At 46.4% G+C, this 26,259-nt stretch overlaps 1 protein-coding gene across 8 annotated transcripts in view; it reads right to left on the reverse strand.

Annotated features, from left to right (window-relative positions):
- arfgef2 (ADP-ribosylation factor guanine nucleotide-exchange factor 2 (brefeldin A-inhibited)) overlaps window positions 1-26,259 on the reverse strand; it is a 79,827-nt gene that overhangs the window by 2,779 nt on the left and 50,789 nt on the right. For all 8 annotated transcript variants that reach the window (XM_080763430.1, XM_080763429.1, XM_080763434.1 and 5 more), the window contains 16 exons: window positions 26,030-26,126; window positions 25,763-25,803; window positions 25,085-25,254; window positions 24,018-24,169; window positions 22,654-22,826; window positions 21,374-21,534; window positions 20,511-20,641; window positions 19,289-19,418; window positions 17,751-17,886; window positions 16,643-16,781; window positions 15,950-16,007; window positions 15,265-15,373; window positions 15,015-15,154; window positions 11,945-12,122; window positions 8,398-8,536; window positions 7,548-7,665 (listed from right to left, as the gene is read on the reverse strand). In XM_080763430.1, coding sequence (XP_080619556.1) covers window positions 7,548-7,665; window positions 8,398-8,536; window positions 11,945-12,122; window positions 15,015-15,154; window positions 15,265-15,373; window positions 15,950-16,007; window positions 16,643-16,781; window positions 17,751-17,886; window positions 19,289-19,418; window positions 20,511-20,641; window positions 21,374-21,534; window positions 22,654-22,826; window positions 24,018-24,169; window positions 25,085-25,254; window positions 25,763-25,803; window positions 26,030-26,126 — 2,072 coding nt within the window. The remainder of the gene's footprint in view (window positions 1-7,547; window positions 7,666-8,397; window positions 8,537-11,944; window positions 12,123-15,014; window positions 15,155-15,264; window positions 15,374-15,949; window positions 16,008-16,642; window positions 16,782-17,750; window positions 17,887-19,288; window positions 19,419-20,510; window positions 20,642-21,373; window positions 21,535-22,653; window positions 22,827-24,017; window positions 24,170-25,084; window positions 25,255-25,762; window positions 25,804-26,029; window positions 26,127-26,259) is intronic.

Genomic DNA, 26,259 nt, shown 5'->3' on the forward strand with positions numbered 1-26,259 from the left:
GTATTTTCTTTTGTTGCATTATAATCTCCATAGGGCGATTTTAGGTCGCTTCATATAAGAACTGTGTTTGAAAAATAAACCGACCACTCCGGCCTTTCTGTCAGGGGGAGTGGCTGTGCGTCACTCGTTAATGATGTCCATTCATATTTGATACAGCCAGTTTCTGGTGAAAATGGAATTAATGTGGCCGCAAAAGCCTTGAAACTACATATGAAGGCAATGTCGCTGCTAATATACGCCCAGCTGTCAACACATTACGTTCCTGAGATTCCTCGTTGACGTAAACTCAGCTGGTGGTGACTCGACTCGTACTAACCACGAAACATTAAATAAAAATGAAATTAAAATAACGTAATTAACATTCAGTTTCTGTTGTGCTGACGGGCAGATGCAATCCTGCAGCAACCCCGCCTACCCAGATTTTGGGTTATTTGACTAGTTTCTAACGCTTATTTAGTTACTCTTTGGGTACATTTGTATATTTCCACCTTCAGTGGATGCTTCAAATCCATATGAGTGAAAAGGCCGGGGTGAGCGGTTTATTTTTCAAACACAGTTCTTATACGAGGCGATCTAAAATCCTCCTATGGGGATTACAATGCAAATAAAAAGTACGTGAACCTGTGGACTGACGCCCTCTACTGACGTCAGGACTTTGGTGCTCTATGATGAATGCTCTTTCTATTTCACAGCTCTATCCATGAGGAAGGAAAGACGGAGGGAGGGCAGAATCCGTTTTACCGGCCCGGCAGGCCGGCCGGTAAACAGGGCCGGCCGGTCCTTAAAAGGGCCGGCCGGTCCTTAAAAGGGCCGGCCGGTAAAAAGGGCCGGTAAAAAGGGCCGGTAAAAAGGGCCGGTAAAAAGGGCCGGCCGGTCCTTAAAAGGGCCGGCCGGTCCTTAAAAGGGCCGGCCGGTAAAAAGGGCCGGTAAAAAGGGCCGGCCGGTCTTAAAAGGGCCGGCCGGTCTTAAAAGGGCCGGCCGGTTGTAAAAAGGGCCGGCCGGTCGTTAAAAGGGCCGGCCGGTCGTTTTAAGGGTCGGCCGGCCGTATTTTTTTTTTTTTTTTTTTTTTTAAGTTAATTTTTTTTTTTTTGTAACTCTGTCATTTCTCAACCGTTTTGGATGGGGGTGGTCTCATTTGAATCGTGCCGCCCCCCCGGGGGCATCCTTGGGGGTCTCAAAGTTGGGGGACCCCCCGGGACCCCCAGGGACCCCCAAATGGTAACTCTGTCATTTCTCAACCGTTTTGGATGGGGGTGGTCTCATTTGAATCGTGCCGCCCCCCCGGGGGCATCCTTGGGGGTCTCAAAGTTGGGGGACCCCCCGGGACCCCCAGGGACCCCCAAATGGTAACTCTGTCATTTCTCAACCGTTTTGGATGGGGGTGGTCTCATTTGAATCGTGCCGCCCCCCCGGGGGCATCCTTGGGGGTCTCAAAGTTGGGGGACCCCCCGGGACCCCCAGGGACCCCCAAATGGTAACTCTGTCATTTCTCAACCCTTTTGGATGGGGGTGGTCTCATTTGAATCGTGCCGCCCCCCCGGGGGCATCCTTGGGGGTCTCAAAGTTGGGGGACCCCCCGGGACCCCCAAATGGTAACTCTGTCATTTCTCAACCCTTTTGGATGGGGGTGGTCTCATTTGAATCGTGCCGCCCCCCCGGGGGCATCCTTGGGGGTCTCAAAGTTGGGGGACCCCCCGGGACCCCCAAATGGTAACTCTGTCATTTCTCAACCGTTTTGGATGGGGGTGGTCTCATTTGAATCGTGCCGCCCCCCCGGGGGCATCCTTGGGGGTCTCAAAGTTGGGGGACCCCCCGGGACCCCCAGGGACCCCCAAATGGTAACTCTGTCATTTCTCAACCCTTTTGGATGGGGGTGGTCTCATTTGAATCGTGCCGCCCCCCCGGGGGCATCCTTGGGGGTCTCAAAGTTGGGGGACCCCCCGGGACCCCCAAATGGTAACTCTGTCATTTCTCAACCGTTTTGGATGGGGGTGGTCTCATTTGAATCGTGCCGCCCCCCCGGGGGCATCCTTGGGGGTCTCAAAGTTGGGGGACCCCCCGGGACCCCCAGGGACCCCCAAATAGTAACTCTGTCATTTCTCAACCCTTTTGGATGGGGGTGGTCTCATTTGAATCGTGCCGCCCCCCCGGGGGCATCCTTGGGGGTCTCAAAGTCGGGGGACCCCCCGGGACCCCCAGGGACCCCCAAATGGTAACTCTGTCATTTCTCAACCGTTTTGGATGGGGGTGGTCTCATTTGAATCGTGTCGCGTCCCCGGGGGAGTCTTTGGGGGTCTCAAGGTTCGGGGACCCCCCGGGGACCCCCAGGGACCCCCAGGGACCCCCAAATGGTAACTGTCATTTCTCTACCGTTTTGGACGGGGGTGGTCTCATTTGAATCGTCTCGCCCCCCCGGGGGCGTCTTTGGGGGTCTCAAGGTCTCAGGGACCCCCAAATTGTAACTCTGTCAATTATCTACTTTTTTGGACGTGGGGGTTAGCTTGTTGCACTTACTCACTCATCATTTTCATTGTAATGGATTTATTGACATTCAATTCAAATTGTCATTTATTTAATCATGATGCATTTAATTTGTATAACAGCATTTTAAAAATCAAATCCTCTTAAAGTTAATTTAGACTAAATGTCAAGGCAAAAATTGTGTTAATATTTATTCATACATTTTCTATGATGAATTATACAGTTATTATTATTATTAATTATACAGGGCGCATCGGACGTTGTGATTTTTCAGGGAGGCCGCCAACTCGTGACAGGGAGTCCTAAAACTGCTGAAATGTTTTGAAAAAATGTGGATTCTTTTTTGAAACATTTTTTTTTCCAAATATGACAAGATGTTTCACTTGTGCTGTATGCTTCATTATGTAAAATGTGTTTGAAATGAAATGTAATGTGACATGTTTTGAATTACATTGCGTTCAAGAAATTGTCATTGTCTTAATATTATTATGTGAATTTGATATGAATTGATTTGCCAATGTAGTTGCTAATGAATGTATGTAATACTTTCTTTTATCTCATGCATAATTGTAATGTTTTAAAAAATGAAATAAAAATGTAAAAAAAAATGCATGAGAAAAAAACGGGTCTTCACTCTTCGCGCATGCGCACATCTACAGTACCCTGTTGAATGCATATTCCATACACTTGAATATAAACACATGGTTGAGATAACATTGTTCATTTGTGTCTAACATCAATGGGAACTAGAGATGCTAAGTGCTAACATTGATAACAGCTAAAGTGCATTAATGGCAAACTTTTTTTTTAAATGTTCTTTTTTAGCCTATATTGTGTATGGACACAATAGCTACATTTTAGACTGTATCATTATTGTATATTATATTTTAAAAAAATAGACAGACAAACAGACAGACAGATAGATTGACAGGCAGGCAGGCAGACAGACAGTGTGTGCGTATACAGTGTGTGTGCGTGCGTGCGTGCTTCATCGTATTTATTATTATTATTATTAATAATAATAATATTTATACTTCATTGTATTTAATATTATTATTATTATTATTATTATTACTATTACTATTACTATTACTATTATTATTATTATTATTATTATTATTATTTATATTTATACTTTATTGTATTTATTATTATTATTATTATTATTATTATTTATATTTATACTTCATCATATTTTTATTATTATTATTATTTTATCTCTTTTCCTACTTGGATCCGTAGCCACTGGCACTGCCTGGTTTGTCCATCTGTACCTGCATGCATAGATTGATTGCTCAGTAGGGCCAGTAGGGCCAAGTTAGGGCCCTAGGAAGGAGGGAGAAAGGAAGGAAGCAAGGAAGCCCAGTAGGGCCCAGTAGAACCCAGTAGGACCCAGTAGGACCCAATAGGGCCCAGTAGGGCCCAGTTAGGGCCCTAGGAAGGAGGGAGGAAGGAAGGAAGGAAGGAAGCAAGGAAGGAAGGAGTGTGAGTGTGAGTGTGTGTGTGTGTGTGTGTGTGCAATGCAATTGGGGTACTTGGTATGCTAAATGATGTATAGGAGTCGAGTGGCACACACACACACACACACACACACACACACACACACAAACACACACACACACACACACTCACACTCACACTCCTTCCTTGCTTCCTTCCTTCCTTCCTCCCTCCTTCCTAGGGCCCTAACTTGGCCCTACTGGCCCTACTGAGCAATCAATCTATGCATGCAGGTACAGATGGACAAACCAGGCAGTGCCAGTGGCTACAGATTCAAGTAGGAAAAGACATAAAATACTAATAATAATAAATACGATGAAGTATAAATATAAATAATAATAATAATAATATTAAATACAATGAAGTATAAATATAAATATTAATAATAATAAATAAGATGAAGCACGCACGCACACACACACTGTATACGCACACACGCACACACACACACACTGTATACGCACGCACGCACGCACACACACACACAAACACACTGTATACGCACGCACGCACACACACACACACACACACACACTGTATACGCACGCACACACACACACTGTATATGCATGCACGCACACACACACACTGTATACGCACGCACACACACACAAACACTGTATACGCACGCACACACACAGACTGTATACGCACGCACGTACGCACGCACGCACGCATACACGCACGCACAATGTATGCGCATGCACGCACACACACTGTATACGCACGCACACACTGTCTGTCTGTCTGTCTGCCTGTCTGTCTGCCTGCCTGTCTGTCTGTCTGTCTGTCTGTCTGTTTGTCTGTTTGTCTGTTTGTCTATTTTTTTTAATATAATATACAATAATGATACAGTCTAAAATGTAGCTATTGTGTCCATACACAATATAGGCTAAAAAAGAACATTTAAAAAAAAAAGTTTGCCATGTGCAAGTTTCGAACTCGCACCTACATGGAGCAGTGACTCCAGGGGCGAGAGCGCTGACCGCTACACTACCAAAGGACTACATTAATTTCGAGATTTGTACTACTAGGATAAATAACCTGCACCGCGGCAGGCAAAATAAAAATACCAAAGTCAACCTTTTACGTCGCAAATGGGTAGCTATAGACCCGACGAGTCATCAAACCGCCACGAGGAGTTCTAATATGCCGACGTATTCATCAAACCACCACAACGTATAATAAACCGCCATACAACGTATTAATTAATAGTTGCGACTTACGTCAACCGCCTTTAACAGTTGTATTGAGTTGTACTTGAAATGTACTGTAATTCTGCAAACTTAATAAACCAACCAATCAATCATGACTTGAAAAAGAAGACACTTTAGTGGCTTGTATATCTGCTGTTAATGGTGCGTTTCGTCTATTTTTGTTTTTACAGTAAAATGTACCTGCTTTGCACTACTGCATGCTTCAATGAGGAATGCTAACAACAGAACCATGCTAGTTAGCTAACACATCGTACGGACTGGTCTATTTTATTGTAACCACAGTTTACATTAGTGTATGTGTTTATTTCTAGTTTTATATAAAAGCAACAAAATACATTTTCGTTGTGGCTTGACTGTTTATTGCACAGTAATTGAGTAATTAATTGCACAGTTTTGTCGGGTAACGGCGAGCCTTGTCAGAGGGAAATAGATTGGTTAAATGTCCATTACTGAAAAGTGTGTGTGTGAGAGAGCTATAGTAAGAATAATATGCAAATTTTTCTCTCTGTCTCCCTCCCATAAATAAATATCTATCATGACAATGTCAAGATTTACCATGTGGGGGTCCCCGAACCTCCCCCCGATAATGCGCCCATAGAGGCAACACGATTCCAACCAACCCCTGTCCAAAACAGTTGAGAATTGATAGTTACCATGGGGGGGTCCCCGCACTTTGAGACCCCCAAAGACACCCCCGGGGACGCAACACGATTCAAATGAGACCACCCCCATCCAAAACGGTTGAGAAATGACAGAGTTACCATTTGGGGGTCCCTGGGGGTCCCTGGGGGCCCCCCAACCTTGAGACTCCCAAAGACTCCCCCGGGGACGCGACACGATTCAAATGAGACCACCCCCATCCAAAACGGTAGAGAAATGACAGAGTTACCATTTGGGGGTCCCTGGGGGTCCCCGGGGGGTCCCCGAACCTTGAGACCCCCAAAGACGCCCCCGGGAACGCAACACGATTCAAATGAGACCACCCCCATCCAAAACGGTTGAGAAATGACAGAGTTACCATTTGGGGGTCCCTGGGGGTCCCGGGGGGTCCCCCAACTTTGAGACCCCCAAGGATGCCCCCGGGGGGGCGGCACGATTCAAATGAGACCACCCCCATCCAAAACGGTTGAGAAATGACAGAGTTACCAAAAAAAAAAAATTAACTTGGGAAAAAAAAAAAAAAAAAAAAAAAAATCCGGCCGTCCGACCCTTAAAACGACCGGCCGGCCCTTTTTACAACCGGCCGGCCCTTTTAAGGACCGGCCGGCCCTTTTAAGACCGGCCGGCCCTTTTAAGGACCGGCCGGCCCTTTTAAGGACCGGCCGGCCCTTTTTACCGGCCCTTTTTACCGGCCGGCCCTTTTAAGGACCGGCCGGCCCTTTTAAGGACCGGCCGGCCCTTTTTACCGGCCCTTTTTACCGGCCCTTTTTACCGGCCCTTTTTACCGGCCGGCCCTTTTAAGGACCGGCCGGCCCTTTTAAGGACCGGCCGGCCCTGTTTACCGGCCGGCCTGCCGGCCTGCCAGAGCTTGTCACAGACAAGCTCTGTGAGTTTTAAACGTTCTTTGCTATTTACACAAAACACCGTAAAAAAAGAAGTGCTTCTCGATTGTTCGATTAATCAAAAGAGCTAGCGAAAAAGGGCAGACCTGTTCTGTCCTTTACATAATGTTCTTATCATCACTGACCCCCCCGTCCCCCCTCCCCTCCCCTCCCTCCCCTCTATGGGAACCAACCGTGTAGCCTGAGTAGGAGGAGGAGGAGAGGAGATCCAGGGACTTTCCCCGACTGAGGTGCAGAGAAGCCAAACAAAACGTTTTGACTAACTATCAGTTACACATCAACAGGACGTCTGACAGGCTGGCTTCACTCTATCACCACACAATATGATAACCGTACAATGGAGCTGAGCTGAATGCACAGCTCACTACTATCACTCTATCACCACACAATATGATAACCATACAATGGAGCCGGGCTGAATGCACAGCTCACTACTATCACTCTATCACCACACAATATGATAACCGTACAATGGAGCTGAGCTGAATGCACAGCTCACTACTATCACTCTATCACCACACAATATGACAACCATACAATGGAGCCGAGCTGAACGCACAGCTCACTACTATCACTCTATCACCACACAATATGACAACCATACAATGGAGCCGAGCTGAATGCACAGCTCACTACTAGGGGTGTAACCATACATTGTAACAGCGATACGATACGTATTAAAGTTCTCAAGCGGGCCCAACAATTATGGCCCGGCCCGACCCTATACCCTAACTGGGTCGGCCTGAGGCTCAGCCCGACCCTAAACATTAGGGAGGTTCTGCAGTACCTTGTGGTCAGACAGCCGTAGAGTCCTGGTGAGCAGCAGCATCAACAGGCTGGTCCAGGCCTCTCTGTGGCTCTCCGACGTCAGGCCGATGAAGTATGCCAGAGCTTCACTGCACACCCTGGATGTGGAAATTTTAAATCATTACGACGGCATCAAGGCCCGCCAAAATACATTTTAGTCGACTATATCAACTGTAGATTTAGTCGACTACAGTAGACCAACACTAAAACACTCCAGGTGACTAAAACGTAGCCTGGAACTCACCTATGCTTTTTTTATGGCATAGGGCAGCTCCCGGCAGGATCCGCCGGGAGAAACTATGTGCAGCTGCGCGACATGAGACTAATTACTTAGAGCGACAGAGAGAGAAAGGAGTGTGTGTGTGTGTGTGTGTGTGTGTGTGTGTGTGTGTGTGTGTGTGTGTGTACATGCGTGTGTGTGTGTGTGTGTGTGTGTGTGTGTGTCAATTTAACAAAGGTGCAGACGATCAGAAATCAGCAATTTGTGCTACTCTATGCCGTATTGAAGTGGACTCGGACCATAGACTTTTATTTTTTCTCCCTGGAAATAAAAACGTCTGGGTTTCCGAGGCTACAAAAATGTGACTAAAACTAAATTAAATCTATTCAAAAGACTAAAACTAAATCAAAATTTGCTGTCAAAACCAATCACTGATTTGTAGCACTTTATAATCACTCAGTCGTCTGTCTGTGAACATCAGTTCAAATAGGTGCCAACTAATGATTGACAGGTGTCACTCACAGCAGCAGGCGTGTCTGTATGTCAGGCCACGCCCCCTCCAGCTGGGGGTCAGAGTACATGATAATAATGATTGACAGGCGTCACTCACAGCAGCAGGCGTGTCTGTATGTCAGGCCACGCCCCCTCCAGCTGGGGGTCAGAGTACATGCGGAACAGGATCCTCAGACTGCACGCCAGGCTACTGGTCTCCTGCTTCAGAAGGTTGGGCTTCGACTTCCCTTTGAACCCTGGGGGGGAGGGGGAGGGGGGGGGGGAGAAGGGAGGGAGAGAGAAGTCATGTTTCCATTAAACCATGGTATTGTGCAATAAGGCTCTTGCGTATAAAATCCTGGATGGAAACACCTCAACATGGTCTCGCACCTTCCTACCTACATGACTGCCTGCCTAAATCTGTCCCAAACCGCCCCAGTGGTCTTCCACTGCTGGCCTGCTCGCTTTGCCTAAGAAAATGGCAACTAAAAAATACGGGGAAGCAGCTTTTTGCTTCTACGGGCCGTCGGCATGGAACAAGCTCCCACTGTACCTTCGTCAGGCAGCCTCTGTAGACATTTTTAAAGCTCAGCTCAAGACCCACTTCTACAACATTGCTTTTAATTGATCTTTTATTTTTTGTTATTCATGTCCTCACTGTATTGCATTACTGCTTGTTTTTTAATGTTGTTGCCTTGCTTTTCTTTTATTCTCCATTGTTCTGTAAAGCACTTTGAGCTGCATTTCATGTCATGAAAGGTGCTATACAAATAAAGTTTTATTATTATTATTATTAACATGCAAAAAACGTCTTCATTTTTCGCAAAAAAACGCTTTTGTGCCTGAAGGGGGTGGATTTTGGTCTATATCAGAAAGAAGGAAATGCGCAAATGGGGTAATCATGGAAACACTTGCGGAAAAGGTTTTTAATTAGCAAAGGCTTAATGGTAAAGCACCTACAGACAGAGATAGAGAGAGGGAGGGACAGATGTTCTTTTTGTTTCCCAAACAGTGGCTCGGGACCTATACATTCCATTAATTACAAAACACATGTTTAGAAATAGCAGATCTACAAGCTCACAACGCAGTGCGAAGCGTTGTTTTGTGAGCTTGTAGATCTGCTATTTTTTTTACTAGTTTGGGTCCCGGGGGAAACATCTAATCTGTCTTTTGGGTCACGAATCACAACCTAAAAAGTTTGGGAACCAGTGTAATCGAAAATAATCAGCAACAGGCAGAACCACAGAGCCCGTGACGGCATGCCTGGAAAAGAACAGGACATGTTCTTATTTTAGCTACAGTCTAGGGTCACCCCGGTGTGTTTGGGAAGCTTCCAGAAGTCCATTACATAAGTACATGATCAGGTGGGGTTGGTGAAAGGGCCTTTCTGTGTGGAGTTTGCATGTTCTCCCCGTGTCCCCTAGGGTAGGTACCCTCACAAAAAACATGCAGTAATCCTGGTCTGTAAACTGCCTCCTCCCCCTGGCCAGCCGGGGCACCTGATGGAGGGGAAAGGAACTGGTTGGAATAACGTGTTCCTTCCACGCGCTACGACGTCCAACCAGGGAAACTCCCCCCTGTCAGGTGTAAAAGGAGCAACTTGGACACTCAGGCATGAAGGAAGCATGAGTTCAAGTCCGTTGCTCTCCCCTTGTCCCCCATATATGGGGACTAGGTTGCTCTCCCCTTGTCCCCCATATATGGGGACTAGGTTGGTCTCCCCTTGTCCCCCATATATGGGGACTAGGTTGGTCTCCCCTTGTCCCCCATATATGGGGACTAGGTTGGCGGAGGGTGTGTAGAGCCCAGGATCACATTAGATGATTGACACAGGGGTGAAAAATGGGTTACAAAATCGTGGGATAAAAAATATATATTTAGATAAGTACATAATCGTCATTTTGTAATTCTAGTCAAGGCAAGACAAATGAAGGTGGTTCAGGTCATCTAGTCCAGATGCTTCCTGACCTGCACACCTATCTCTCTCTAGGCAGGTCCTTCGTGAAGTTGATCCAGGCACAATGAAACCAAAATAAACCATAGAACAGCCCAACCCCTGACAGTTCACAGAATGGCTGTGTCATCTATGAGGGCGAGGCGAGGCACGCCAGCAACGCCTGTCAACCATGTTGTCGGCCAACTCCCTCCCAACGCCACACAACACAATCCCAGCGGGGCCTACCATTGTTTTTTTCCCCCGGAGCAGTGCAACCATTGAAAGTAATATTAATCCATTCTGACCTGAGATCAGATTCATACGAGGTTTCCACTGGACACACACTGGTCTGATTAACCCATTCTGACCCGAGATCAGATTCTAAAAAATGTCAGTCGTTCTTCGATTTTTCAAAAATAGCAGACCTACAAGCTCGTAGCGCGCCACTCGGTGGCGCGCTATGAGCTTGTAGGTCTGCTATTTTTCAATAGCTAAAGCATAACATGATGCTGAACACCAAAACGGGTTCCCGGTCAGAATGGGTTAATCTATTTATTTAAAGCTGCTATAAGCAATATTATGTAAACATTTGAATGTCCTTTTTATTTATTTTTGTGTTCAGACAGCCAACAATGTAAAAGAATAGAGCACAGAAGTCCTGACGTCACTGTCGGTAGAGGGCGTCAGTCCCCAGGTTCATGTATTTTTTATTTGCATTATAATCTCCATAGGTGGATTTTAGATCTCTTCACCGATCACCCCGGCCTTTTCACTCATATGGATATGAAGCATCGACTGAAGGTGGAAATGTACAAATATACCCAAAGAGTAACAAAATAATCGTTAGAAACTAGTCAAATAACCCAGAGACTACATTTCCGGGTAGGCGGGGTGGCTGCATCTGCCCGTCGCACAACAGAAACTGAATGTTAATTACGTTTATTTTTATTTTATTGATATTTAATTTTTTTCGTGGTTAGTACGAGTTGAGTCACCACCAGCTGAGCTTATGTCAACGAGGAATCTCAGGAACGCTATAATGTGTTGACGGCTGGGCGTGACGTATATTAGCAGCGACATTGCCTTCATATGTAGTTTCAAGGCTTTTGCGGCCACATTAATTCCATTTTCTCCAGAAACTGGCTGTATCAAATGTTAATGAACATCATTAACGACACACAGCCACTCCCCCCTGACAGTAAGGCCGGGGTGGTCGGTTTATTTTTCAAAAATAGTTCTTATATGAAGCGACCTAAAATCCCCCTATGGGGATTATAATGCAACTAAACAAATACATGAACCTGTGTACTGGCGCCCTCTACTGAAAGTGACGTCAGACTTCGGTGCTCTATGTAGTCTCTGTGACACATCTAGGGGCCACAATCTGCATTCAAAGATGTCCCTTGAAGCTTTGTCATTGGTCGAATTGGCCTGTCTACTTCCTGATTGGTTAGTCATTGCGACCAGGCTTTTTTTTTTTGACCAATCGACACAGCGACACTTTAGCTTAATGACATATTATTGCTTATAGCAGATCAACAGCTATTTTCTCATCGTCTGTGTGAATAAATAAGTTTATGATGAGTTATCGTCCAGGATTCCATTTGCCATTATCATGGCCCAACGTTATCCAACCTCTGCCCAGCTGTACACAACTGGGCGATGCTAGGAATAAGGATGCTATGCGTTACATTATGCTAAAAAATGGATGTTCTTTGCGTATGTTTACCTGCTCTCCAGAGTGCCGTCCTCTGCTCATTGTTGGAGTTGAAGTCCTTGGCGAAGGTGTGCGACTCCAGTAGACAGTCCAGCAGCTTGAAGAGATGCTGGGAGGCCATCTGTCTGTACATGCCCTGGTCTGAGCCTGGGTCCACGGCCTGGACCTCGGTCTCCTCTAGAGTGTCCCTCTGTAAGGAGGAGAGACCTTTAATCATCTGTCTGTACATGCCCTGGTCTGAGCCCGGCTCCACGGCCTGGACCTCGGTCTCCTCTAGAGTGTCCCTCTGTAAGGAGGAGAGACCATAGCCTTTAATCATCTGTCTGTACATGCCCTGGTCTGAGCCCGGGTCCACCGCCTGGACCTCGGTCTCCTCTAGAGTGTCCCTCTGTAAGGAGGAGAGACCATAGCCTTTAATCATCTGTCTGTACATGCCCTGGTCTGAGCCCGGGTCCACGGCCTGGACCTCGGTCTCCTCTAGAGTGTCCCTCTGTAAGGAGGAGAGACCTTTAATCATCTGTCTGTACATGCCCTGGTCTGAGCCCGGGTCCACGGCCTGGACCTCGGTCTCCTCTAGAGTGTCCCTCTGTAAGGAGGAGAGACCTTTAATCATCTGTCTGTACATGCCCTGGTCAGAGCCCGGGTCCACCGCCTGGACCTCGGTCTCCTCTAGAGTGTCCCTCTGTAAGGAGAGACCATAACCTTTAACCATCTGTCTGTACATGCCCTGGTCTGAGCCCGGGTCCACCGCCTGGACCTCGGTCTCCTCTAGAGTGTCCCTCTGTAAGGAGGAGAGACCTTTAATCATCTGTCTGTACATGCCCTGGTCAGAGCCCGGGTCCACCGCCTGGACCTCGGTCTCCTCTAGAGTGTCCCTCTGTAAGGAGGAGAGACCTTTAATCATCTGTCTGTACATGCCCTGGTCTGAGCCCGGGTCCACGGCCTGGACCTCGGTCTCCTCTAGAGTGTCCCTCTGTAAGGAGGAGAGACCTTTAATCATCTGTCTGTACATGCCCTGGTCAGAGCCCGGGTCCACCGCCTGGACCTCGGTCTCCTCTAGAGTGTCCCTCTGTAAGGAGAGACCATAGCCTTTAACCATCTGTCTGTACATGCCCTACCAGCTCAGTGGCCTTGTGGTTAGAGTGTCCGCCCTGAGACTGGGAGGTTGGGGTTCGATCCCCGGCCGGGTCATACCAAAGACTGTAACAATGGGACCCAGTGCCTCCCTGCTTGACACTCAGCATCAAGGGTTGGATATCCCTGCGATATACTAGCGTCATGTGCAGGGGGTGTACTTGTACAGCAAGCCGCCTCACGCTACAGAAACAGGAGATAGGCTCCTGGTGATGGTGACACCTGGTGATGGAAACCAACCAAACGCTATTTTCATGCTCGGACACAGCCAGAGACACGCAAAGCTCCACCACTCAAAAAGTGAAATACTGGTAGGTTGTGTCCTGGTTTCTGGTTTCAGGTGTTAAGAGACGCTTGCCGTTGCCATTTCACTGATTTAGCTCCTCTTGAGCCTCATGCGGTGCAAAATGCATAATTAATGCCAAACCGCACAAATGAACTGCAACGAGATGACATTTATAAAAAAAACAAGGTTTAATTCTTTCTGCACTTTATCGAGAATGAACTCTAATGAACTCTGTCGGTCGAAAACGAGCACGGCCGCCTCACTTATCACGACGCAGTTCGTTAGCGACCTCGCATCGTAATTGGCCGAGGGGCACTCTAACCCAATTAGGCCTGACGTCAAAATTAAAAAGAAAATGTCTTCAAAAATTCTGATTTTGTTTTCTGAAATACCTCATGTTTACCTCATCAGTGGTGCTCAATATTTCATGCCAATGACCCCAAGAAATTATATCGACCACCATCTTGAAAATATGTTGTTCCAGGGACCTCCACAGAAGAGAAGATTTGAGTTAAAAACGTTTGCTCTGAAAAGAAAGTATATACGAGTAGTTTCTCTTAAAAAGTCGTTTTATGATCTTTTATATAGTAACTGTGTTTGTGTGTACTGTGTGTACTGTGATTTCTGTTGTCTTTACCACTGCACAAAAGAAGTTTCCGAAAGGAAGAATATAAAGTTGATATTCAAAGATTTGCGCTACATTTTCAAGAAAAAAGCAGACCTACAAGCTCGTAGATCTGCTATTTTTCAATAGCTAAAGTGCAACATAATGCTTTAAAACACCAAAAGGGGTTCCCGCCCAGAATGGGCTACAGCCGCTCCATATAATATAACACAGTACTGCGAACACATCCACCTTATTTACCTTACTGTAACCTAGCAACCAACCGGCAGCCCGCCGTGGGCATTACAGGAACAAAGTCATTTTCCACTTTCCTAATCATAAATTATATTAATAATTAAAAAACTGACTAATGAACCGAAAGCATTAATAAACTCAAAGTCGTGCTACAACATGAGATATTGGAATTAAGTGTACCTAAAGCCCAGTCAGTGTCTTGTGGTAAAAAATTACCAAATCGCTCCCATTTTTTGTTTCCATTTTCAGCTTTCAAACAAAAGAAAGTGAAAAAGAACTACTGTAGACTCATTCCACAGTTTTGGAGCCAGAAGATAGTGTCATAATAAAAAATTGTCATACTTATTCTGAAGAAAACCTGGAGATTGACATTCAGTAAAGTGGGTGTTATTATCTAAATGAGAACATTATGATGGTGTGTAAGACAGAACATCTAATACTTGACAACACCAAGTCTTTGCCACGGACACATTTTGTCCGTGTACACAGACATATAAACCTAGACTCTCTTTCCGGCTCTGGAGCGTACAGTATGTGCTCAAGGTAGGGCAAAACGTTCCCGAGATTCCTTGCGAAGCCTCGCTGAAGCATGAGCGTGCATCACAGAGCGCATGTTCGGGTCTGTAAGTCCCATAAAAGATCAAATCAACTCAAATCCCGCCCCTCATTCAACACGACTCCCATCCGCTCCAATGAACTGCAGCGGCCAATGAGAGGAAGGCATCTATTTTTTTTTCTATCTATGCGTGTACAGACATGTGGGTGACCCCTGACCCCTGGGTGTGACCAACCAACCAACCAACCTGTGCGGCGGCCATGTTCTCGGCATCCTCCTTCTTGCTGGTCGCCGGGAAGAACACGATGTTGTCGATGGTCTGGATCAGCTCCAGCTGCACCACACACTTTATCAACAGCCCGGCAAACAGCTTCTGGTCCGACACTCCTGCAACGCACACACAAATATACAAGAACATTGAGATGATATCTAACTATAAATGCACCACGTCTCCGTTTGCGTGTGTGTCTGTACTTGTACATGCTGCATGTACTCACTAGTGTTGGACTTGGTCCTACAGGTGTCGTCACTAGACATCTGACTGTGTCCTCTCTCAGAGAGCGCCCGGTCGTAGCTGCTCTGGGACTGAGTGTCAAAGTCAATGTCCTGAAAACAGAGACAGAGGACATGTGGACATTATATTATCTGATAGGACGTACATTATCCATTCATTGTCAATGGCATTTAATGGTTGTGTTCAGTTCAACACAGACATTAAACTATACAATAGCTATTTATAGGAGGGGCTAGCGCCCCTCAAAAATTCACATTAGATCTTCTATATCAAAATTGCACGACTTTTCACTTCCTCACTAGAAAGACACCATCAGCTTTCTTTCCAACATGACGGATGTCACGACAGATCTACTAGTTTGAATACAATTCTGTATTTACTGGAACTATCATCATACTGTATACTGGAAGTTTAGTTTGTTTATTTGATCATCCTTCAGTTTCAAATACAATATTTAAAGACAATGAATGTAAGCTGTTATGAAAACACTGGAACTATATGTATACTGGAACTATTTCCTGGAACTATCATCGTAGTGTAAAGTGTATACTGCACAGTAAACCATGTGAAAACCAAAACTGAAATGAAATAAATAAATATGAAAATGAAAATGAAAAATTAAGCTTCTGCTCAACTGGGTTAATGTTTGTATTGTTTGTTTATGTTACCGTATGTTTGCCGTCGCCAGACTCCTCCTCCTGACCGGCCGGTCTCCACGACAACAAGCTGAGGAGAGAACCAACCAACCAGAGCAGTGGGATCAGGAGTCATGTCGTCATGTGACTACAGTAATTACAGTAACTACAGTAACTACATGCTGTCAGAGCTGGGAGGCACCATCCTGCTAATTAAGTACCCAAGACCCGGTCCATTTAACCCAGGGGTGCCCACACTTTTTAGACTTGAGAGCTACGTTCAAAATGACCAGCTCAACCAGATCTATACCCACCAAAAATATATATATTACCGTATCCCATTGCTGGGAGTAGTTACGTATTAGACAAATGTCTACCTGCAGGGCCTGTGTGATCACGATCTACCTCTTGGGCACCCCTGATTTAAGGACCACTTCTCAACCTACCTTCACATGATTGGTTCCCTCACTGTATACGTTTCTTTTCCCTTTTTACCTCCTTTATGATTAATTCCTGTTCTGTTCTTTGGCTATATAGAAGTGTCTATTTGTACGTCTCTAAATGTTTTGGTGAATTGAAACATGGTGGACCCTCTTGTAAACAAGGGTAATGCTTAATTATTGGGTCGTCCACTCACAGTTAACAGTTTTTGTATTGAGTTGTGCTTGAAATGTTACTGTAATTCTGCAAACAGTTAATACATATTTCAATCAAAAGGTGACGTACGCGTGCGGGCTGGTGTTCTGGAAGATCTCCAGCATGCAGGAGCAGGTGACGTGCCACACCTCCGGACTGAACTTCTCCCCGTTGAGGATGACCAGGTTCTCCAGACAGTTGGTGCCCGAACGCGCCAGCTGCTCATTATCTGTTGGGCCAGGGAGGAAACAGCACAGTGAACGGTATGTCAACAAACATGGAACTTACACCATAATAACGATTGTGATTGTGTAGAGGCAAGGAAGCAACCAGGTGCTCAGGAGGTGTGCAGGTATACAAAATGTAAAAATAGTAAAAAGGTGCTCCTGGGATCAATCGGGATAACACCATCTATAGAACAAAGCGGAGATCCGGGCACACTTAATAGTTAAAAAGGAGGAAATCTTTATTCAACCGACATGTTTCGACCTATATGGTCTTCATCATGGCTAGAATTGTGATTGTGTATTGAACAGTCTTGCAAGAACGTTTTTTTGCACCATTTCTTTCCCCCATCGTGATTAATACAATAACATACAATATGAATAAATGACCCTGTCGGACACACCACTGCAGCTGTGTGAAGACGTACACCTCTCTGAGAGGTAGATAAGAGGTTAAACTCACCCTGTCGGACACACCACTGAGGCTGTGTGAAGACGTACACCTCTCTGAGAGGTAGATAAGAGGTTAAACTCACCCTGTCGGACACACCACTGAGGCTGTGTGAAGACGTACACCTCTCTGAGAGGTAGATAAGAGGTTAAACTCACCCTGTCGGACACACCACTGAGGCTGTGTGAAGACGTACACCTCTCTGAGAGGTAGATAAGAGGTTAAACTCACCCTGTCGGACACACCACTGAGGCAGTGTGAAGACGTACACCTCTCTGAGAGGTAGATAAGAGGTTAGACTCACCCTGTCGGACACACCACTGAGGCAGTGTGAAGACGTACACCTCTCTGAGAGGTAGATAAGAGGTTAGACTCACCCTGTCGGACACACCACTGAGGCTGTGTGAAGACGTACACCTCTCTGAGAGGTAGATAAGAGGTTAGACTCACCCTGTCGGACACACCACTGAGGCTGTGTGAAGACGTTCACCTCTCTGAGAGGTACATAAGAGGTTAGACTCACCCTGTCGGACACACCACTGCAGCTGTGTGAAGATGTCGGCGAGCAGAACCTCACTGAGCGGTTCGTAGAACTGCGTGAAGACGTCACAGATGGCGTAGAGCGCGTGGTTACACGTCGTCGTCATCCACTCCGTTTTCTGTGAACAAACCCGATCAAAACACAAACAAACGCAGATGTGTTACTACAAGAAAAAAGCCGGCTGTTGTCGGGTTTCGCCAACAACTTTCAGTCCAGTTGCATTAACCCATTCTGACCTGAGATCAGATTCATACGAGGTTTCCACTGGACACACACTGGTCTGATCAACCCATTCTGACCTGAGATCAGATTCTAAAAAATGTCAGTTGTTCTTCGATTTTTCAAAAATAGCAGACCTACAAGCTCGTAGCGCGCCACTCGGTGGCGCGCTATGAGCTTGTAGATCTGCTATTTTTCAATAGCTAAAGCATAACATGATGCTAACCATCAACCAAAAAGGGGAAAAAAAAGCCGGCTGTTTTTGTCGGGTTTCTCCAATTAAAATTGTGCACGACGTGACTTTGATCACCGTCACATTCCGCCCCCGTTTAAATACTGCGTTTGTCTCGGCTGTACAATTTACGTCATACATACAGTACAGTACAGTACTGGCTAACGTCCCTCTTCCCTGTGATCTAATCTCTTGTTCTGTTCCAGCTGGCAGGAATGACAAACCGGAAGACGAGGCCTCGTTTCTTTTGAATAAAACATTACATTTTGATGTATGCGTGGTATTTTTGCCCACGATACCAACGTATCAAAAAGCACTTTCTACTTGACTTGACTTCTCGAACATGGAAACAGCTGCATTTAGGCTCATTTTCAAAACGCAGAGCGAGACAAGAGGCTGTAATGTTTTAGATTTATGGAGGCAACAGAGTATGAAAAGGAGACCACAGAAGTTAAGCAATGTACCGTCACCATTGGGGAAATGAATAAATCTGACAACTGTTCAGTTCCGTCCGTTTATGAAAGCTTGCCAACTTTCAGTCCAGTTGCATTAAAAGGCTATTTGGATTGAACAACATCAATGTGTGTGTTGAGTTTGTCAGGAGAGCAAAGGAAACACCATACCTACGGTTGGCTATTGGTTTTCAGCAGAAATCATTTCATGTCTTTTATCTCCTGCATTTTCCCAATAAAGCTCTACTCTTGACGGAGCTCTTCTCTTATCATGCATAAGGGCACCACACCCCCACCCAGCGTCCAGATAAAATAATTAATATAGTTTTTGGGGGGGAATTTGAGCACTATATGTGAGTAATGTAGACAGCACTATAATTGCATTATATGTAGTCATAGCACGTCATAGTACATATGTATAGCATAGTATAGTATGTATGTATAGTTTACATGTATAGTTTCATTATATAGATATTCCACTGTTACTTTCTTAGCTTACGCATGTTTCATGATAAATGCTTTTTTATGTGATGTATTCCCATGCTTTTTGTTCTTGCTTAATGTAAATCGCTCTGGATTAAGAGCGTCTGCTAAATGCCTAAATTCTAAATTCTCACCTCAGTCTGCTGCTCCGGCAGCTTCATGTTGTCAAAGATCCTGAAGACGATCCTGAACAGGTCGTGCCACCAGTGCTTCTCAAACGTGTGTCCGTAACTCTTCATGATCTCGAACATGACCGTCAGTCCCCTGTCACAGAAAAAACACACGCATGACCGTCAGTCCCCTGTCACAGAAAACACACACATGACCGTCAGTCCCCTGTCACAGAAAACACACACATGACCGTCAGTCCCTTGTCACAGAAAACAAACACATGACCGTCAGTCCCCTGTCACAGAAAACACACACATGACCGTCAGTCCCCTGTCACAGAAAACACACACATGACCGTCAGTCCCCTGTCACAGAAAACACACACATGACCGTCAGTCCCCTGTCACAGAAAACACACACACATGACCGTCAGTCCCCTGTCACAGAAAAAACACACACATGACCGTCAGTCCCCTGTCACAGAAAACACACACATGACCGTCAGTCCCCTGTCACAGAAAACACACACACATGACCGTCAGACCCCTGTCACAGAAAACACACACATGACCGTCAGTCCCCGGTCACAGAAAACACATTGTATTTTCTTCCACAGAACAGCGCACTAAACCTTTGTGCACTGTTCCGTGCCAGTGTGCCAATGTTATGAATCTCAAGAAGGGTAATTAAGTGTACCAGCTTGCCTGATTGAGTCATCATTATTAGGAAATGTACCCATATTATATAATCATGTCATCATGTGTCTGCTATATCAGTACGATCGAGCACATGCAATTATTGGTCACATTTCCTAATAATGGTGACTCAACCAGGAAAACCGGTACACCTTCCCTTCTTGAGAATCTAACTCCCTTTTCTGTGGAAGATCTTGACGTCCGACTTCCCAGTAACTGGCAACACGGCATCAATAATGAGTCAGTAAGTACACTGGAAAGAACCATTTGTTGTTTCTTACACCGCGTCACGCCGAAGCACGTTGTGAGCTTGTAGGACTGGTGTCTTCGTCACATGACGTGCGGTGCACATTAGACTGCAATCACCATTGTCCTGTGGTCCTACCTGGTTGTGACGGGCATTGTTCTGTGGTCCTACCTGGTTGTGACGGGCATTGTTCTGTGGTCCTACCTGGTTCTGACGGGCATTGTGCTGTGGTCCTACCTGGTTCTGAAGGGCATTGTCCTGTGGTCCTACCTGGTTCTGACGGGCATTGTCCTGTGGTCCTACCTGGTTCTGACGTCCAGCTTGCAGCGGTTGATGATGCAGGAGAGCTCAAACAGGATGGGGAACCAGCCTCGAACCCACACGCGGTCCCCAGGGGCCACGTTCATGTCGTCACTGGTGTACTCTCTTAGAGCCTGGGGGGGGTGGGGGCATTTAATCAATTTAGATCTGGAACGCATCTGTGTCACCTCAGAGCTTTTAACCATTATTTTAAACTTTAGCTGTTGAAAAAAATAGCAAATCTACAAGCTCATAGCAGCTACAAGCTTTCACAGCTCCTACCTGTGGCCTCTCAGAGACGTATTTATTTACAGTATGTGTATCATGTACAGCTCCTACCTGTACCTGTGGCCTCTCAGAGACGTATTTATTTACAGTATGTGTAACATGTACAGCTCCTACCTGTGGCCTCTCAGAGACGTATTTATTTACAGTATGTGTAACATGTACAGCTCCTACCTGTGGCCTCTCAGAGACGTATTTATTTACAGTATGTGTATCATGTACAGCTCCTACCTGTGGCCTCTCAGAGACGTATTTATTTACAGTATGTGTATCATGTACAGCTCCTACCTGTACCTGTGGCCTCTCAGAGACATATTTATTTACAGTATGTGTAACATGTACAGCTCCTACCTGTGGCCTCTCAGAGACGTATTTATTTACAGTATGTGTATCATGTACAGCTCCTACCTGTGGCCTCTCAGAGACGTATTTATTTACAGTATGTGTATCATGTACAGCTCCTACCTGTACCTGTGGCCTCTCAGAGACATATTTATTTACAGTATGTGTAACATGTACAGCTCCTACCTGTGGCCTCTAGGAGACATATTTACAGTATGTGTATTATGTACAGCTCCTACCTGTGGCCTCTCAGAGACGTATTTCGCACAGTGGCGTATGAGCCGGATGGCCTCCATGCTGGTGTCTGGGAAGGCAGCGTTGCACACGAACTCTGACAGACACTTCACTGCATCCTGGAAGGAGTCGATGGCCGCGGCAAAGTGCTGCTGGAAGGTGTTCACTGGAGGGAGGGAGGGTAGAAAGGTGGGCAACAACAGACAGAACATTAGGGTACGTACCCTCACAAAAAACATGCAGTAATCCTGGTCTCTATACTGCCTCCCCCTGGCCAGCCGGGCGCCTGATGGAGGGGAAAGGAACTGGTTGGAACATTGTGTTCCTTCTACGTGCCACGTCCGGCTGTCAGGTCTCCCCCGGCAGGTGAAAAGAAGCAGCTTGGACTCCTCATGCATAGAAGGGGGCATGAGGTCAGTCCGTTGCTCTCCCCAGGTTGGCAGAGGAAGTGTAGCGCCCAGGATTACATTCGATAATTGACACTGGGTGAAAAAAATGGGTTGCAAAATTGTGGGATAAAGATTATTGAAATAAATAATAATAATAAAAAAACATGACCGTGCTGTTCTCAAACCAGTCAAAATACTGGGAAATTGGTATGGATTTGTTATGGTATGGTATTTTTTTGTATATAACTTTGCAATGCCACTAATGTTTGTACTTGAAAACAAAGTATTCCATTGTAGGTTAAAACACAATCAGTGCCGGGATTCCTTCAAAATAGAAGCTCTGGGGGGCCGGAAAGACATGGCCGCTTTTACTCAGTGTCAGGTCTAAATGGGTTAATACTCACTGACTATGAGGCCCGTGGTCTGGTCTATGGGATCTAATACTCACTGACTATGAGGCCCGTGGTCTGGACTATGGGATCTAATACTCACTGACTATGAGGCCCGTGGTCTGGACTATGGGATCTAATACTCACTGACTATGAGTCCCGTGGTCTGGAAGGCCAGCTCCACCGTCTATGGGATCTAATACTCACTGACTATGAGTCCCGTGGTCTGGAAGGCCAGCTCCCTGGTCTATGGGATCTAATACTCACTGACTATGAGTCCCGTGGTCTGGAAGGCCAGCTCCCTGGTCTATGGGATCTAGTACTCACTGACTATGAGTCCCGTGGTCTGGAAGGCCAGCTCCCTGGTCTATGGGATCTAGTACTCACTGACTATGAGTCCCGTGGTCTGGAAGGCCAGCTCCACGGTCTATGGGATCTAGTACTCACTGACTATGAGTCCCGTGGTCTGGAAGGCCAGCTCCCTGGTCTATGGGATCTAGTACTCACTGACTATGAGGCCCGTGGTCTGGAAGGCCAGCTCCACGATGGTCTCGTCGTGGTCTGAGGCCGCCTGGTGGAACACAGAGAAGATGTTCTTCCATCCTGAGCGGATGTTGGCCGCCTGGGAGTTCACCATCTGGGCCACGCACCGGATCACCATGTCCCTGATGGTAGGAGACCTGAGGGAGGGAGGGGGGAAGGAGGGAGGGAGGAGAGGATGTGGAGGGAGGAGGGAGGGAGGGAGGAAGGAGAAAGTGTTTGATTCCTTTGGGGAACATGAAATATATAACTAGGGTTGTCCCGATCCGATCACCTGATCGGAAATCGGGGCGATCGCGTCATTTCGGGAGCAAAAACATGGGTCATCCCTAGTATCAACATTATATCCATATCATGATATTAGACTGGATGTGGCGTGTGATTTTTGATATTGTACTATTGTGATATGGCATAAACGTGTAGAACTCAAATTGCTCAACCTGCAACTTTTAGCAACAGAGCTTAGGGCGTGTTTGGAAATAGCACACTGAGCGCACTGTGCAGGGCAAACTAATAATATGGACTCCGGTGCGGCATTTCCGAACACGCTTTTAATCCCATCTGCTAAACCTATAGATGACATTTGAACCTAAAGTTTACATTAAACAACATTTCTGGGTCTAACATGGGACATATGGGGGCTTCCAGTAGACTCAAAATCAGACCAGTCTGAAGAGAGTGGTGCAACAGCGCCCCCTGTTGGTACTCTAATCATAGGGCCGGACATAAGGACATAGCTGTTCCTTGGAGTGGTTTTGCACCACCAAAAAGATCAGACCTGTCTGAAGTGAGTGGTACTGTACTGTACTGTACTGTACTGTACTGTACTGTACTGTACTGTACTGTACAAGCCCTCCTCCCTGGCCTGTGTGTCTGTGTTTTAGGCTGTGCAACAGTGACACCTGGTGGTGAACAAATGCTACAACGCTATTTCCGGACACAGCCAGGGACAAGGGGACAGACCCAGGGACACAGCCACACACACAGCTGTCTAACACACACACTTTTGACTCAATATCAGCCAATTTCTGACATGTCACCTCTCAACCATCCTCCAGCAAACGGAGGATGTTTATTTATACTGGAGAGAGCATTTAAATCTAGAAGAATTACATTGTTACCCATTCTTTCTGGACGGGAACCCGTTTTGGTGTTTTAACTAAGTATTATGTTATACTTTAGCTATTGAAAAATAGCAGATCTAGGTCTGCTATTTTTTTTAATCGTGATAATATGGCACAAATCTTTGAATATATATTCTTTCAGAAGACGTTTTTTTTTATTTCGATGTCAGGCCTAAATGGGTTAAAAACCCTCGCTATCTTTGGTACCTGTTCTTCTTCATGATGTGTTCAAACGGCCGCAGGAAGTCCTTCTGGAAGCGGAAGTTGGCCAGCTCTCCTTTCTCCAGGAACTTCATGGAGAGCTGCCGGAGAGAGTCCACGGCGAAGATGGCCACGTCCTCGTTGGGGTTGCAGCCCACCTGCAGCACAGGGGTAGGAAAGGTACTCACATTTAATACTTAGGTATCAATACTGAGGCCTGGGACGTGGCTCAGCGGTCCAGGCACCTTGGCTGGTAATCCAGTTTGGCAGTGTGCCGCGGGTTCGAGTCCCGATCCCGACGGCCTTTGTCACTGACCTTGTTGAAGTGGTCTCCGATGACCTCTCAGATGCGGGTTAGGGTTTAGGGGCCGAGGCTGTACTGACCTTGTTGAAGTGGTTCATGTTGAGGTAGGGCTAGGGTTTAGGGTTTAGGGGCCGAGGCTGTACTGACCTTGTTGAAGTGGTTCATGTTGCAGTAGGGTTAGGGTTTAGGGGTTAGGGGCCGAGGCCGTACTGACCTTGTTGAAGTGGTCTCCGATGACCTGCCAGATGCGGGACCACTGCAGCCGGATGCGGTTCATGTTGTAGTAGGGTTTAGGGGCCGAGGCCGTACTGACCTTGTTGAAGTGGTTCATGTTGTAGTAGGGTTAGGGTTTAGAGGCCGTACTGACCTTGTTGAAGTGGTCTCCGATGACCTGCCAGATGCGGGACCACTGCAGCCGGATGCGGTTCATGTTGTAGTAGGGTTTAGGGGCCGAGGCCGTACTGACCTTGTTGAAGTGGTCTCCGATGACCTGCCAGATGCGGGACCACTGCAGCCGGATGCGGTTCATGTTGTAGTAGGGTTTAGGGGCCGAGGCCGTACTGACCTTGTTGAAGTGGTCTCCGATGACCTGCCAGATGCGGGACCACTGCAGCCGGATGCGGTTCATGTTGTAGTAGGGTTTAGGGGCCGAGGCCGTACTGACCTTGTTGAAGTGGTCTCCGATGACCTGCCAGATGCGGGACCACTGCAGCCGGATGCGGTTCATGTTGCAGTAGGGTTTAGGTTTAGGGGCCGAGGCCGTACTGACCTTGTTGAAGTGGTCTCCGATGACCTGCCAGATGCGGGACCACTGCAGCCGGATGCGGTTCATGTTGTAGTAGGAGATCTCCACGATCTTCTGCAGGCTGAACATCCTGGGCTGGTGGGCCGAGGCCAGCTCGTCCATGGAGACCGCACACAGCCACCGCACGAAGTCCACTGGAGGGAAGGAGACCACATGATTCTTACATTTATTTGTCTATAAAGCTCTCAATGGTCTCGCACCTTCCTACCTACATGACTGCCTGCCTAAATATGTCCCAAACCGCCCCCTAAGGTCTTCACCTTCCTACCTACATGACTGCCTGCCTAAATCTGTCCCAAACCGCCCCCTAAGGTCTTCACCTTCCTACCTACATGACTGCCTGCCTAAATCTGTCCCAAACCGCCCCTAAGGTCTTCCACTGCTGGCCTGCTCGCTTTGCCAAAAAAAATGGCAACTAAAAAATACGGGGAAGCAGCTTTTTGCTTCTACGGGCCGACGGCATGGAACAAACTCCCACTGTACCTTCGTCAGGCAGCCTCTGTAGACATTTTTAAAGCACAGCTCAAGACCCACTTCTACAACATTGCTTTTAATTGATTTTTTATTTTTGTTATTCATGTCCTCTCAAGCATTACTGCTTGAAAGAAACGGCATAGACACAAACTAGAACTGTAAACTTACCGATTGCGTTTCCATCGAGCCTCGTGGAGCCCGTGAAGATCCTACAACAGACACGACAGACACCAGGTTTACAATTTGTAAAACACAGACATGTTACCAAAATCTACTTTTATTTAGCTTGCTGCAGCAGCCTTAATAACTGCATTACAAACTAACAAATTATAACTTAAAAATATAATCATAAATCATATAGAAAGATTGAAATTATACATGAAACCTTTCCTATAACATATAAAAAATATATATATATATTATGTGTATATCAACCTGTCCACGGCAACGACGACACTCTGAGAGCTGGTCTCCCCCACGGACTCCTGGATCTGTGCCATCTGTTTCCTCTCCTGTCCGCCCACCAGGGTGCCTAGCAACCACAGCCACAGGCATTTAACACATTCTGACCTGAGATCAGATTATAAAAATGTCTTCTACATCCTGACAGTTTTCCATTCTGACCTGAGATCAGATTAAAAAAATGTCTTCTAAACGCTGACAGT

Source organism: Protomyctophum bolini, assembly GCF_963924005.1.
Source record: "Protomyctophum bolini genome assembly, chromosome: 5".
NCBI classification, from domain to species: Eukaryota; Metazoa; Chordata; class Actinopteri; order Myctophiformes; family Myctophidae; genus Protomyctophum; species Protomyctophum bolini.